This window comes from Gallus gallus, chromosome 3 (assembly GCF_016699485.2).
Source record: "Gallus gallus isolate bGalGal1 chromosome 3, bGalGal1.mat.broiler.GRCg7b, whole genome shotgun sequence".
NCBI classification, from domain to species: domain Eukaryota; kingdom Metazoa; phylum Chordata; class Aves; order Galliformes; family Phasianidae; genus Gallus; species Gallus gallus.
Genome location: NC_052534.1, coordinates 92,621,376 through 92,636,487, shown reverse-complemented (window position 1 = coordinate 92,636,487; position 15,112 = coordinate 92,621,376). Strand labels below are relative to the sequence as shown.

Below are 15,112 nucleotides of genomic sequence, written 5' to 3'. Positions count from 1 at the left end.
GCATATTTCCTTTATTAAATTAAATGACCCGTATCAAACACCGATACTAATCTGTATAATATATACTCTATTTCCTGTATTCATGGTTTACTATCCTGTTATATAAGGAAATAAAGACAGTTGGGAAGAATATATTATTGATAAATCTACAGTGGTGACTGACGTTTTTTTATCCTCTATGCACAAAGTATATCTCATGAAGAATAATTATAGTGATTTAGAGAACAAAAAAGGGAGTATGTTCTTTATTTTGAGCAGCATTTGTAATCTGCTTCATTCTTTATTGTAGAGAATGTTGTGCTGAAAACGTAATGAAAAAACTCAGCAATAAGAGGTGTTACTTCCTCTAAAGGAAGATCACTCTTTTGGAGGAATGTACCAAAACCTTAGTTCTGAAATTTAGTCACATGAACATTGATATGTTGGACATTTTTTCTTCCAGTTTTAGCGCGTCTGTGGTATTAACTTTAAACAAAAAGTAATTAATCTTTATAAGAATGTATTTTTGTCATCACAGCTTTCTGTGAAGTATTTTACTTACAGATAGTTTCTGATACCAACTTCATTGGACTTCAGTGAAAATTTGGGTGCAGTGTTTTGTTATGGCTGCATGAAAAGTTTTATGCAGAATGAAAGCAAATCATTATGACTTAAAACATTATTTATTATTTAACCTCAACAGGTTAATATCAGAAGGCAAATATTGTTGGGATTTGGGATGCACAGTATATAAATAATTTTGCTTGATGTTGCTAATACAGAGATATCATAGTGAAATACTGTAGAATGGATTTGACACATCAAAATTGTACTTGTTTTAATGCCGATGGGGGTGGGGTGCTGATGAAGGTTAGGGTCTGTTGCATTCATGGAACTTAAATGCTTATTTATAAGCCTGTTCCCTACACTGTAGGGAGTAGACTTACTTTCTAAATGGATGAACGTATATTCTATTATGTCTAAAAATACATTCTGCATTCTAGCTGTGCTTAGTTTGGATAAACGCTGGTTTTTAATAGTGGATCTTTTCTAAGAAATATGACAAAATTTTAAGTTTCCTCTTGTTTAGGAGCTAGATCTTGCTTGTTTTGAATCTTTTGGAAAATATTCAGTATTCAACATTCAATTCAGAAATATTGGATTTTTGCACTTTTGATTATTTTACTCAAAAATTAAAATGTTTATTTGAAGCAAGAAAGGTGAGCAGGGACTCTTTATTAGGGAGCATAATGATAGGGCACGGAACAGACTGGCTACCATCTACTCCAATCCTCATCTCTTAGAGTCTCTCTCTCTCACCTGTAATACAATTCAACATCCATTACTCATTACAAGATCTTTCATTGTGGAAGGGAACGCACTTCATGAACATGTGTTGAGCCTAGATGCAGCCTTCAATATGGACAACCAAGGCTGTATTTGGAGAATCCTGTTCCTAACAGTGTGGAACTGCCTTGCTTCTACTTTCCTCCAAGGGTATGGTTTATGGATGGAGGACGATCGAAGTGGTCCCAGAAACTTGTGCTTAGTTCAGTTTTTCATAAGAAAAAAATATATCATTTCTATTTGTTTTGTTCCTAATAACATGTTTGTTTATTTATTTACTTATTTTCCTGCAGAGATCTAAGATTTAATAGGATTAAAGAAATCCAGCCTGGAGAATTTAGACGGCTTAAAAACTTGAACACATTGTAAGTTATTTCTGAACTTTCCCCTTTTGATTTAATACGATTAACTCAATAGTGTGCCAAATTTGTTCACTTTTCTCAGATAAATAGTCTCATAAATTTCAGTTGTAGTATTTACACAGGTGAAGGAAGCAAGGTTTGGGTCTAAAGTATATGAAAGTAAAACCAGGTATTTGTCTACGGAAATAAAAACAAAAACAACAACAACAAAAAGGAAATTATTGCCATCCTAATTTTTTCTTAACTTTATTTAACTGCAGCTACGAAAAATGTAGAAGTTTACCTTTTTTTTTTTCCAAATTTGCTAAATGATTTAAGTTTAATATCACATATTAAATCATGTAGTCACAACAAATCTGTTCAAATGTTCAGGTGTTCAAATGTGCTTCAGTTAAAAAACATGTAACAATCTCTATTTCTTAAGTTTTAAGCATTCCTCTTCAAAGTGGCAGCCTTGAAGGCAGAATTTGGAAAATATGGTTCCTACTGAGCTTCCTATTATTGATATCTCTGTTAGCACATAAGCTATGTAAAGTGAAGACCATGTATTGTAAAGGACATTTTTACACACCCGTAATGCAAACAATTTCTGTTCTCTAATATATTAGCAGCCAAAAGATGGAACTGACATGGACAGTCTGTATCATTTATAATTATAAATTTGTATTATATACTATGGAAATGTGTGATCTCAAATAGAATACAGTGGTATCAGTTAACTCTGGATTGTTACTTTCTACTTGTTCTGAAAGCATGTTATCAATAAATGCATTGCATTGTATATTCACGCCAGGGGGGGGAAAAAAAAAACTTCCCCCAAAGCAATTCTACCAAGATGTTTCCACTCTGTGTAAGACCCTCTGTGTAATTGTGGCACCAGGAGTTTTTCCTTCATCTACAAGAAGAAAGCCTGTTTCGGCTTTTAGATTTTATTTCTTTTTAATTCTGTTTAATTTTTCCAGACGTTCTTCTTGCAAGGCAGTGGCAGTGCAAGGCAGGCTTTTTCTTTTAAGTTACTGGTATCAAAAAAGACTTTTGTTTTGCTTTTTAAGTTTTTGTGCTACATTTACACCTACTCATAATTTATATTTAACAAATTATACATTTTGTTCCTACAGTTCATGTATATTTAAATAAACATACATTTGTTTATTTTTATAGGCTTCTAAACAACAACCAAATTAAAAGAATACCTAGTGGGGCATTTGAAGACCTCGAAAATCTGAAATATCTGTAAGTTAAAGGAATGTCACTTTTTTATCAATATATAACAGAATACCTTCAATGAGAAAGTGTTTTAATCTGAGATTGAGTTTTCATCTGATTTGCTATCTCATGTGATGAACTGCTTGAATAAATAATCTAAATATATAAAAAATATATATTATATAATACATAATAAATATAATATATAATATATAATTTTATAATAAGAAATAATATGTAATAAATATATATATAAGTGTGTGTGTGTGTGTGTATATATATATACACATATATATAAATAAAAATAAATAATCTTTCTGTAAGTTGGTGCTTTGAGCTTTGCCGGTACAAGATTTCAGTATATGCATATAGTCAGTGGATTTTGAAGGATTTTCTAGTTACTGTTTACTATATGCAATTTGTATAGTGTCATGAGGAAATGTGTCACTCCACTGTCTTGAGTTATGGCCGTTATTATAGTGCTGGTTGCTTTGAGATTTCAGTATTATGGAATCAATCCAGGAATTTAAGTTTTCATCTAGTTTTCAAGAGTGCAACCTTGGGATTTGGGAGAAGACAGAAAAATGAAAATCACATAAATTTGTGCAGGCATATAATTTGGTTTTCAAAGCTGCATTTGACCACATTTCTTGGTGTTATTTTTCATGCCTTGTCTTTCCGTAATAAAATTGTTTACTCTCTATAGAAATAGAGAAAAAAATAATATTGAACAGACTATCTAAATAAATTATGAATGTCCATGATGATTTGTTGGCAATATTTTTTTTACAAAACGTGCTTGTATAATGGATCTGGTGTTTTGAAACCTGAGATACAAAATAGTAGTGGAGTACTTAAGGTCTCTTAATTCAAGATGTTTCTTTTGGTTGTCAGCAGCTGTGCGTATTACTCAGTTCTTATTACTTCTTTATTTACACATGCTTGCTTTTACAAAGCTGTAGTAAGTCTGAGATAAAACTGATTAAAAGACTGAGCAGAGTTAACTGAGTTATTGTGTGTTTATTTTCCTATGCGTGTATTAATGTCTGTTAATACAATATCTATATTTTTAAGCAGAGATTTTTTCTTCTTCCTGTAAAATCTGAATATGAATTTAAAAGTGGTAGTTCATTCTATTCCTTATAACAGCTGTCCATTTTGCTAAAATATTATTTAAGATTTTTTGCCTAATTTGATGATTTGAATATTCTATACAACAGTACAGCCATAACATTATAACATGATCAAATACCAGCACAAGAAAGCTCAAATGCACCAAATAAATACAGTTTAGCTGTGAAAAGTTCAGTTCAGTAAGCCCCTGCAAAGTGTTTTCTATGGAATGAAGGAAACTTTTTTTTTTTTTTTCACAATGGAATATACTGGAGGGGAAATTAGAAGGAGAGACTATATTGCCCTTAAAAAGACAAAAATCTTGTTCAGAATCTAGTATCATATAGTAAAATCATCCGTAATAACTGCAATTTTGGATGGTCTGATCCTATGGATAATGTGAATGTTACTTTTCTTCTCCTATTTGAGGAGATTGAGATTATGAAATGAGATTATTAGCCCATGGTGTTGTGCTTTTATGAGAACAGAAATACTGGGTGACGAATAGTTTTGAAAATTTAGGCTTCACAGATATTAGAAAGTTTGTTGTTTTTCATTGGCTCTTCAGACTTTTTCAGAGAATTCTCAAAGAAGCCCCTGCAGTTTCAAATGTTTTTTTTGCACTATTCATTTATGAAATTGAGTTCATAGTTTTATGAGGTGCACCTGTTTGCAGAATTATCTGTCAGGAGGAAAACATTTTAACAGGCTAATGGCATTTTCTCAGCTTTCTATCCATTAAAATTATTAATCGTTGTAAAAGCTGATCCCTAAATTAAAAAAATAAAATTGCACATACAGTTTTGGAAGCTTATTTTTTAGATTTTTTTTGCTCTTTCTGTAATTGAAATTTTCACGACTATATAAACATCTATTGAGGTTCTATAAGCAAAATTTTTATATTGTCTTATGTTGCTTGTGGTAATAATTGGTTTGAATCTATATATAAATCAGAAGGTGTTAGATGTTGTTATCAGCTTTTTGCTATGAAACCAAAAGGATACATCTTTCTGCTTTTCTTTCTTTTTTTCTGATTTCTTGTGATTTCTTGTACCTTAGTACTGGCAATCTGATTCTTTAAAAAGGATGAAAAAATCATTAGTAGATAGGACCTAATCCGTAACAGTTTCTTTGTGCACTAAGTAATTATGTATAGTGTTTTGATCTTACATTACCCCTTCTGTAAAGGGGGAACACTGCTGGCTACAATAAACTTTTGGAAAGTTGTATTAATATGAGCAAAATAATTGGTAATATTTTTGAAATTTGTTGCTGCTCATATGAGATATATTTAGTATACCACATATATTTTATTGACTTCCTGCGAGATTTTCAATTTACTTTTTGCTTATTCATTTAATGGAGTTATTCAACTAATACTTAAAGAGGAGACAGAAAAGCTTTTCAGTCTTGCAGTGTAGCTGTTGGTGGGCTTGTGGAAACTGTTAGATTGTTCTTGATTCTGAATGTCAGCAGTTTATTCTCCAAGATAGAAAATAGCTGGGAATTGAAGATGTATTGCACTTTGAAGTTCTAGGATGTGGAATCAGCAGTGTTGAAAGTGAGCTGAAGATAAAAAGAGAGAATTTCAGGAGGATATATAGAAAAATACAAAATATAGTCTAGCAATTGCAAAGAGCTTTTCAGAAAAAAAAAAAGAGAAGGTACTTTATATTTACAAAGCAGTAAGGTATGAGGTAGTGTGAAGGAAACTATGTACATTAAAATGGAAAATAAAAATTCTGGTTACACATTGAGGCATGTTTACTTAATAAGAAATGGAAAGGTCAGGAATCAGATATTAGGGATTGTGGGAATTGAGACTGTATGAAACGTATCAGTTCTGAAAATACTTAGAAGGAATAATCAATATTTGCTTTGCAATTGGTGAATGAAGCCATAGTGGTAGAAGAGATGTTGTAGGTTTGCCAAACTGCATAGTTGCCGATCTCACCCTTCCCAGTATCAGATCATGACATACTTTCTTCTGTGCCTTCTGCTATCTCTGTTGCTATCATCATCATGTTACTTTTTCCTTTGAATTCCTCCAGTGATTCCTGATCTAATTTCTCTGCCTGTCATGTTGCTAATTCCACCAACAACCTTCTTTACATTTCTATATTAATCTCTCTGCTGTGTTTATTTACTTCTCAGTTTTACTCCACAGTATCTGATACTGTCAATACATTTTCTTTTTCCTCCTGTTCCAAAGAAATATTTGTGGGTCCGAATTTCATTGTATCACATGACTTTTTATACAGTTCATAAAACAAACAAACAAAAAACAACAGACAATTCTCAAAAGGAGTGTAACAGAGTCTTTGATTTGAAACTATTTCCTTCTAATTTTCTGATAACTGATTGCCTGTTTGTTCATTTCCCAAGTATATGACCATCTGCCTTACTTGCAATTATGGCAAGTGTTGTTTTTGTGAACTCTTCTGAAAACAGTAGTAATTTCCAGAAAATAATCTAATATCTGAATAGAATATATCATCTTGTCATCTTAATCCACTATTTATTCATCCTTTAAGAATTCCAGTAATTTAGTTGTGTTAATAGAGCTGTAAGGTAAAGTGATAAACTACTTTGTCCATAATTTTACTTTAAATCATTTTTCTACTAATGTGATTGGATGATAGATAAACAGATACTAAAGGTTAGTGCAGTGTTAGCAAAGTATCTTTCTAAAAGGCAAAGCAGCATTTTAGAAACACAAGTATTTTTTGTAAGTGCTACTTTGTCGTATTTTCTGTTCTCTTCTCACTAGGTGAGCATATTTTTTTGTCTTTCTGTTAATAATCTTAGGGAAACATCAACATGGCTGGTGGTTTGTCATATCTGTCATACTACATGCATACCTTTTTGTAACTTTGCATTTGCTGGAGTTTCTCTCTGAATGGGGCAAATGGTGGACTGAGGTCAATTGACTGTCCTGCATCTGAAGGCTTTCTGATCAACATGGGAAAAAAATGTATTTTAAAGTTGAACATAGAAAAAAGAAAAAAAGAAAAAAAAAGGAAAAAAAAAAAAAAAAGGGTTACTCCATTCCTGACAGTGTGGTAGTAAATGTCTGAAAAACCACAGTCATTTTCCCAGTCATCCACTTGTGTTCTTCACTCTGCTTTACTTGATCTCCAGAAAAATAAATATAAATGTTAGCAAGCATTCTAATAGAAATTCTTTCTTCTTAACTGAAGCTGATTGATTATTAAAGGTATCTGATTGATTATTAAAGGTATCTGAAGCCACTCTCATTCCTCAGTCAAATCATAATGTTCACACTCAGAGGAATAAGAAATTTCCAAACTGCTAAGCAGGGTGTGTTAAGAAAGGAAAACAGTGCCTTGACTGTTCAGTCTTTCAAATGTTCTAAGGAGTAAGAGGAAATGATATATTTAAAATTCTCGCTAAAGAAAAAGGTAGGAATTTGTACCATATAGACAAGAAAACAGGCAAAATCATAAAGACTATGCAATATTATGCAAAATAAGCATAATACACATGTTCTCTCTCTTTTTACATGAATTTCTAAGTCTTTACAGATATATCACATGACTGTATTATTTTTTTATGGTTTAGTTTATTCAGTCTCTTGAAGATTTTAAAAGCCTCACAACTTTTCTGCTTTTTAGTTATTCTGTCATTGGAGGTGTTATACATTTTGTTTAGATGCATGTTTTTGTTAATGAAGTCTATATATATTATTGTGTTCAGATCTTGGCAACTGATTTATTGGAACACTTTAGATTCAAGGAAAAGACACTTCTCCCATATTGTTCCCCAAAGTTGTCATGACGTACCATCAGATTCCTACAACTTCTCTTCTTGAGGGCCTGTAGTAAAGTGTTGGTCTTTGTCAAGTCAGTTTAAAAGCTGCCACTAGTTTCAGGAGGGCAAGTATTTATTTTATCTGTTGCCTCAAAAGATCTTAGCAGTGTTTCCAGTAAGTTAATGAAAGCTGTAACAATTAAAAAGTCAAAAACACTACTAATAAAGCTAATAAAGCCATTTGTGGTTCCAAATCTCTTCATCCTTTTTTTCATAGACATCCATGCCTGATTAACTCAGTTTCAAAGCATTTGTCAAATAATTATGAGACAGAGAGTTCTTACTGTGAATCTGTTCCTAACCCAGCCTAAAGAGATTGACTGACATTGAACCCGTAAACTATAGTTATCAGCTAAACTGTATGATTTTTCCCAAACATTCTCTCACTAAACCATCCTAAATATTAAAAGCTTGATGATAATAGAGTTGAGTATATACACCAATCCATCCAGAACCAGGTATATTTTAATTCTGTAGAAAAGCTAGAGAAAGAACTTGTGAAGATACTGGTACTCTGCATATGTTTATTCTGTTTGTATTATGAATGGGGACCTAATGCCCATCTTCTATGTGGGATAAAACAAATAAACAATGCTGTTTTATTGATACAGTATCAATACTCTGACTTGTAGGTTTTTTTTTGGTAAATATTCAAAAGGTGACACAGATGGCTTTATATCACTGTTTGTTCTCTAAGTCCATTCAAAAGACAAATTCTGTCATAATATAAATATTTGTACCAGTATTCACATGAGATATTTTAATAAAATAGGAGGCCTGGTGTATTCCTGAAAAGGCAACTGATGCAATCTTGTCCCATTAAGATGAATTTATTTTGACTTTTGACAAGCCCATCAAGAAAATGAGGGGCTAAGAAGCAATAAGTTGTAACAGTGAGAACTGGGAAGCCAAACATCAACCAGATGATAGCCTACAAGGCCCCATAATTTTGATTTTCTTGGCAAACATTTGGGATGAATTCTCAAAGGCAAAGTATTTTTATGTGTATGTGTTTAGTTTTTGTTTTGTATTTTTTTCCTAATATGTAGTGAAAAAACTGTCTTCATGTGTCAACTTAATTCTTCTTTCCCACCTTCATGTAGCTCCTGTTTGTGTACTAATATTACTGATTGTTTCTTGTTTCAGCTATTTGTACAAGAATGAAATCCAGTCAATTGACAGGCAAGCATTTAAAGGACTTGCCTCTCTAGAACAACTGTAAGTGCCTTTTCTCTTCTGTGCTGTCATCTCCATGATTCCTCTGCAGAGGAAAAGTGCACACCCTGATCCGTACATCCTGCCTGCATGCTTTGCATGTCTGTCAATGGGTTGTTATTCAGAGAGCCCCGTAATCATCTGCATGTGGAAAAACAAAATTGATCTCTGTGTCAGATTCCTCATTTCCGTGTTTGTCTTTTTTTTTAATTTCTCATTTGCATTCCCCATGTTGCTAGATGATGTGAAAGAGCTTTGATGAAGAGGCAGCATAATGGTGGAAAATGTTGAAAACTAATGTGCATTGCTTAGAGAGAGATTTTTTTTTATTTCATTACTGTAGATTTTATTATATTGTGATTACTTTGACTGCAGCAGTTAGTTTGTTTTATGCCAGTGTAACTAAAGCTGAATTAGTATCTTGAAGTTTAACTTGGTATTGCTAGATTTTAAAACAAAATTAGATTTTAAAATTAAGATTTTAATATTATTTATATGTGCTAATCATTGTTGTGTACAGACTTAAAAATAAGGACGTCCACTGTTTGTAATCTAGATGTTCTTTGTCTTATAAAAAGGTTGGTTAAAAGCTTACTCTTTTTCCTGTATAGTGACTGAAGATGAATTTCTGTTGAAAATGAAAATGCAGTCAGTAGCATGACAAAAACTGACTGTATTGGTTCTGTTAGGTTTAAGTATGTGGCTTATTTGTTTGTTTTTACGAACAGAAAGCACTACTATGCATTTAGTATAGCAGTGTTTAGAAAAACACGGCCATAAAATGCATAGCTGTTTAACAGTCTGACTACCGAATAACACTAGACTGATGAATCTTGTAGCAAGTGAATTGTGAGGGCTGAAAAACTCTATTCTACTAAGATATATACCGGTTTCCTTCATAGTATAAATATCTAGTGAACATTAGTGGACAAGCTGTGTATGTGAAATAAAATAGCACTTCAGACCGTGTACAGTTATTCAAGCTCATGTTAGAGGGAAGTAGATGTCATTTGTTTCCTTAACATGTTTCTCTTCCATTTCCTCTTGCTCTAGAAATGATTTCTGCAGTATATTGACAGCAACTGGTAGGGCTTACTTGCATGCTGGTGGCAAGTCTTGCTTTCTGTGTAGGATTTTAAACACTGAGATCCATTTATTGAATCTCTGATGATTCCAAAATATGCCACAAGCTTGATATGCTGCAAGTGGCAACAATGCTACATTCTTCTTTTTCTCTGTTTCCTGTTCATCTGTGTTAAGGCTAAAAAAAGCCCACATATCACTGTGGATTAGTAAGATATTCTCAATGGACTGTTCCACTAGGCTGCCCTTGAGCCTCTTAGCCAGCAGTGATATCACACCGTGCCATCAATATTATTCTGTATAAATTCAAGTTTTTTAACAAAGTCAGCCCCATCAATAGGTTCTGGCTGCATAATCTAATATAAATCTGGTCTATATTATATCTATATCTATTATAAATCTGGTCTATATAAATCTGGTCTATTTTACCCCCATTATCTTTGAGGAAAGACAGTGTTCACAAAGCTAAACTGTGTGAACGTGTTTCCAAATCCACCAGCTTTACATTGTGACAGGGTCAATAGCTCTGTATGATATTTTCAAGTTACAGGTCTATGTGGCCTTGATTATTAAAGACACCTTGTGACCTGGATGCACTGACTTAACCAAATATTATTCTCCTTGCTCAGCAAAGTTCTTGGGGCAGAGGTTGCAGGTCTGCACCTCAGGAGAATACTTGTTTCACAGTCATATTGTGTGCTCCAGTGAAACATAATGAAACTGACAGTTGATTTTTTTTTTAATTTTATTTTAAAATTTAATTTAATTGGACTACACACTAAACATTTTTCTTGCTTTTTTTTTTTAAGTTAACTTTAAAAAAAAAATGTTTTGCTTTCGTTCACCAGCAGTAGTGGGGAGAAGCTGTAAGTACAGTTTAGCTTAAATGGACCATTTCATGTATGTAAGCGAAGAAAAAGAACAGCAGCCGCAAATGCTCCTACTGGCAGTATCCCACTAAAACCTCTGCAACAGATTCTTTGCTGCTGATGTAGTAGAAATACCTTTTTTTTTTTTTATTTCTGCCAAGACAATAAGATCTTTGAATCAGACCTTGAAACTCACTTGTGCTAGAGTAAATTCTAAGAACACTTGGCAGTTTTAGGTGCTTGAACACAGTGAGAACTTGAGCCATACGTATTTCATCATGTAACTCTTCAGCCAGGCAGGACATGAAGGGAAAAAGCCATCAGATTAAAAGCAGACAGTTAGGACCAGTTTAGACGTTGCTGAATCTGCAAGATGTGTGTTTGAATATGGCAAATATGACACAAAACTTCAGGAAACTTGCATTTTTTGGAGCAGATGCTGGAATATATCCAAGGCACTTGAAAGGCAGCCAAACCTGCCCTTGTATGCTTGTGCTTGTACAGCTCTGATATACCTCTGTATGCCGCTGTGTAGAACACTGAACTGCACTAAAATGTCACAGATACCTGTCTTGGGGAGGGGGGGGGTTGTGAGTTTTCGGCATCTGGATCCCAATCTTGAACTCTACGTTCAATCCATTTCCAGATGCATGCACTTGTTGGTAGGTGGATTTTCTGGTGTATTTTTGAGATTTCAGTTAAAAGCTTTGCATGTATTAGGGACAAAATGCTTTCTCTGCAGTCTGTAATTGGTGGAAGTCACACAAGTATTGTTGGGGTTATTTAAATCTGCTTTTTCTTAGTGGAATACTAGTTACCCATTTTCCTTTGACTTTTATATTGACATAGTAATTTTACGTTTTGTAAACTGTTCCTAGAGTTGTGCTGCAATTTGTATTCCCTTATACTTTTTTGAGGAAATCAATACATGAAAAATATTATCTTACATGCAATGATGCAGCTTCTTATATTTATTTATTTTTCCAAATTCAATTTTTTATAGCTTTCAGCTGTTATGGTTTTTTTTTTTATTTTTATTTTTTAAGTTTTATGTTACAAAGAGCTCCTGCTTGTTATGTAAACTTGTGGGGGTTTATGTATGTTTATCACAGTGGAGTCTGATTAAAGAAGTATGACAAAGGGACTTGAGAATCATAGATTCATTAAGATTGGAAGAGACCACTTAGATCATCTAGTTCAACCATCATGCACAATACTTCTCTATTATTCTTCAATAAGATTAGCTATGGTCAAGCAATCTAAATGGCTGGAATCTTACTTTATTTTGAAAATCTTTAAAGAACAGATTCAATAATCTCTTTATGCATCTTGTTCCAGTACTTTATACCATTATTATAATACCTATTATTAATCTCTTTCCCTGTGATTTCAGTTGTTAATTGTTGTCATACTTGCCTACTGCCTGGATAAATCCAGGGAAATCTATTCATTTTCTTTTATTTCTCATTTTATTTACTCAAAGTGGCAAACATACTTTTACATATTCAGAACATAGTTTAAAATTCATTAGGAGATTATAAGTAATTCTCCAAAGATGTGGAGATACTATTAAAAAATGAATAGTTAGCACATACAATAAAAGTGATCCTCTACAATAGCATTATGCTATGGAAGATAGGATTCTAAATTCAGTCCTGTGAAAGAGGGCAGGAGTTAATAGCAATAGGATGAGAGGCAGTAGCCTCAAGTTGTGCCAGGGGAGGTTCAGGTTGGTTGTTAGGAAAAACTTCTCTGAAAGAGTGGTTAGACACTGGACTGGGCTGTCCAGGGTGAGTCTCTGTCCCCAGAGGTGTTCAAGAAATGTGTCGGTGAGGTACTAAGGGACATGGTTTAGTGGGCAACATTGGTGGTAGGTGAATAATCAGACTAGATGAGCTTAGAGGTCTTTTCCAACCATAATGATTCTATGATTCTATGAAAATGTGATGCATATTTAACATCTGATTCTGTTCATAAATAGCCTGAGAAATTGGTAAGATTTTTTTTTTTTTTTTTTTTGAGGTCACAGTATAAAAACCTGCCCAGCTACCTCATTGTGTGTAACATTTCTTAGCTGGGTACCTTATTTATTTGGTTGGTTTTTTGTTTGTTTATTTTGTTTTTGTTTTGTTTACTTATTTTGTACTCCTGCAGTCAGCACAGTGTCTGATAATGCAAAGTTGACTGTTACAAAGCACTTCAGTGCCTGGATAGCTGCAATTGTATCTGCAATATCTGAGAATATAAATAAGGCAAGGTTTACCAAAGAATTGTTGTTTCAGTTAAACTGATTCAATTTATTTGAAGAAATAGATAACTTTTCAGGCACAAAAGATATTTTTTTCACCTTAAATTGTTGGAGACTGGAACGCTGAACAGCAGCTAGGAGCTGTTGCTTTGAATTTAATGAAATATACGTCATTTCAGCCATCTGAAAGAAGTGCCCTTTCTTTTTCTATATTTACTGAAATCACCTCTAATCCATGGACCTGGGAAAGGGATGCGTGTGCTTCAGTGTGCCTTTCCCCCCAAGTCTTATTTGTTGTAGTAAGAAGTATTACCTGAACATACCAATCTTGCCTTGTCATTGCCAGAGAAATATGAGAAGCACATAGGAAGGTTATTTTATTGAGTAGGTAAGAAGGTATGTTTGCAAGGTACTTGTGGGTAATAAAAATGCAAAGAGAATTAACTATGCTAAAAATAAAAAAAAAATCCCTGCTTGCTGCATAAAATGGAATGGTGCATGTAATTTTTCATTTTTTTATTCAAAAGCAAAGCTGCTTTGGAGGAGGGCACACAGCTGTTATTGTCTAGCTGTGAGCTGCTTGTGTGTGGAGAGCAGTGCCTGGGGAGGGTTAAACACTGACGCCACTCCACCAACCCTTTCTCACGGCTGGGTGTCTCTGAGAGCTCTGTGCTGTTCGCTATGGAATCAGAAGAAATGCCTTTGAGATGTCTGTCTGTTTTAGTTAGAGGAAGCTGGCCAGTATTTTCAGAAATGGTCTGTAGACTGATAGGCAGAAGCTTATTGCTCACTTCGTGCTTCCAAATGAAAACAGAATCAAAATGTGTTCTCATGATGATCTATGGCTGCAAGCATGCTTGACACTCTGATGTGCCTGATCACGTCTGTGCAGTTTATTGATTTTTTTTTTCTTTCTTTCTCCCGTGGTCTCCATTCATTGCTGCCTGGCATCACTCACGCTCTGACTGTACTCTGGGGAGCTGGGTGGCTGCCAGCCACGTGCCTGGCGTCTGTGCCCCATGCATCCTCCTGTGCTCGCAGATCCAGCACCCGCAGCCACCTCTGCTGGGGCCTGCAGGCCCTGCAGGAGCTCTTGTGGCTTTCTTCCTACAATCTGTGCCATGGGATTGATATTATTACTTTTTTTTTTTTTTTTTTTTTTTTCCCCAGAAGATTTGGTGGCCTGAGATTTTCTCTCTGTTTTGAAATGATGTGCTTTTTTCATTCTTCAGCCCGCGGTGATGTTCCTGAGTTTGTCAGAGATGGCAGGAAATTTTGAGAGGATACATATGGATATAATTGGGATCCAAAGTCTATAAAGCACTTTCACAGCTTTCACAATTCTTTCAGTTCTTTTTTGTTCTCTCCTCCGCAAAGCAGTGGGGTACCTACACAGCACAGTCAGGGCTGGCACGCGCCTGCCATTGGTCCTTATGAATAGCCCATTGTTACACCACTTGCAGATTAATAATCTGGTTAATTGCCCTGTTCCGTTAGACTCCTTCAGAATTACAGGGTTAACAGCTGTATGGTGTTCACTGCTGCATAATATCAATATCTTACATGAGCATCAGCAGTGCATCAAACAGCACAGCTGTGTTAGTTAACTGTACAGCAGTTGCTGGGAATCCCTTTGTCTAGGAATGATTCAGTTAAAATATTTCTTTTTTTTTTCTTTTTTTTTTTTTTTCTTTTGATATTGGGAGATACCTAGTAACTTTAAATGGTAGAATTCATGGACTAGCACAGGTTATTTCTCAGCATCTTTTGAAATTTTCACTTAAGTGATGAAAACGAAAACAGTTACATGCTAAAAATGTTATTCTACAGGAAAGTAAATGTTTTCAAAACAACATGCT

General features: G+C 34.1%; 1 protein-coding gene across 2 annotated transcripts in view; it reads left to right on the top strand.

Moving 5' to 3' along the window:
* Positions 1–15,112, top strand: part of PXDN (peroxidasin) — a 75,928-nt gene that overhangs the window by 23,721 nt on the left and 37,095 nt on the right. Inside the window, exons 2-4 of one of the 2 annotated variants that reach the window (XM_419931.8) lie at positions 1,620–1,691; positions 2,850–2,921; positions 8,985–9,056. In XM_419931.8, coding sequence (XP_419931.4) covers positions 1,620–1,691; positions 2,850–2,921; positions 8,985–9,056 — 216 coding nt within the window. The remainder of the gene's footprint in view (positions 1–1,619; positions 1,692–2,849; positions 2,922–8,984; positions 9,057–15,112) is intronic. The other variant, XM_004940497.5, reaches the window with a different exon arrangement.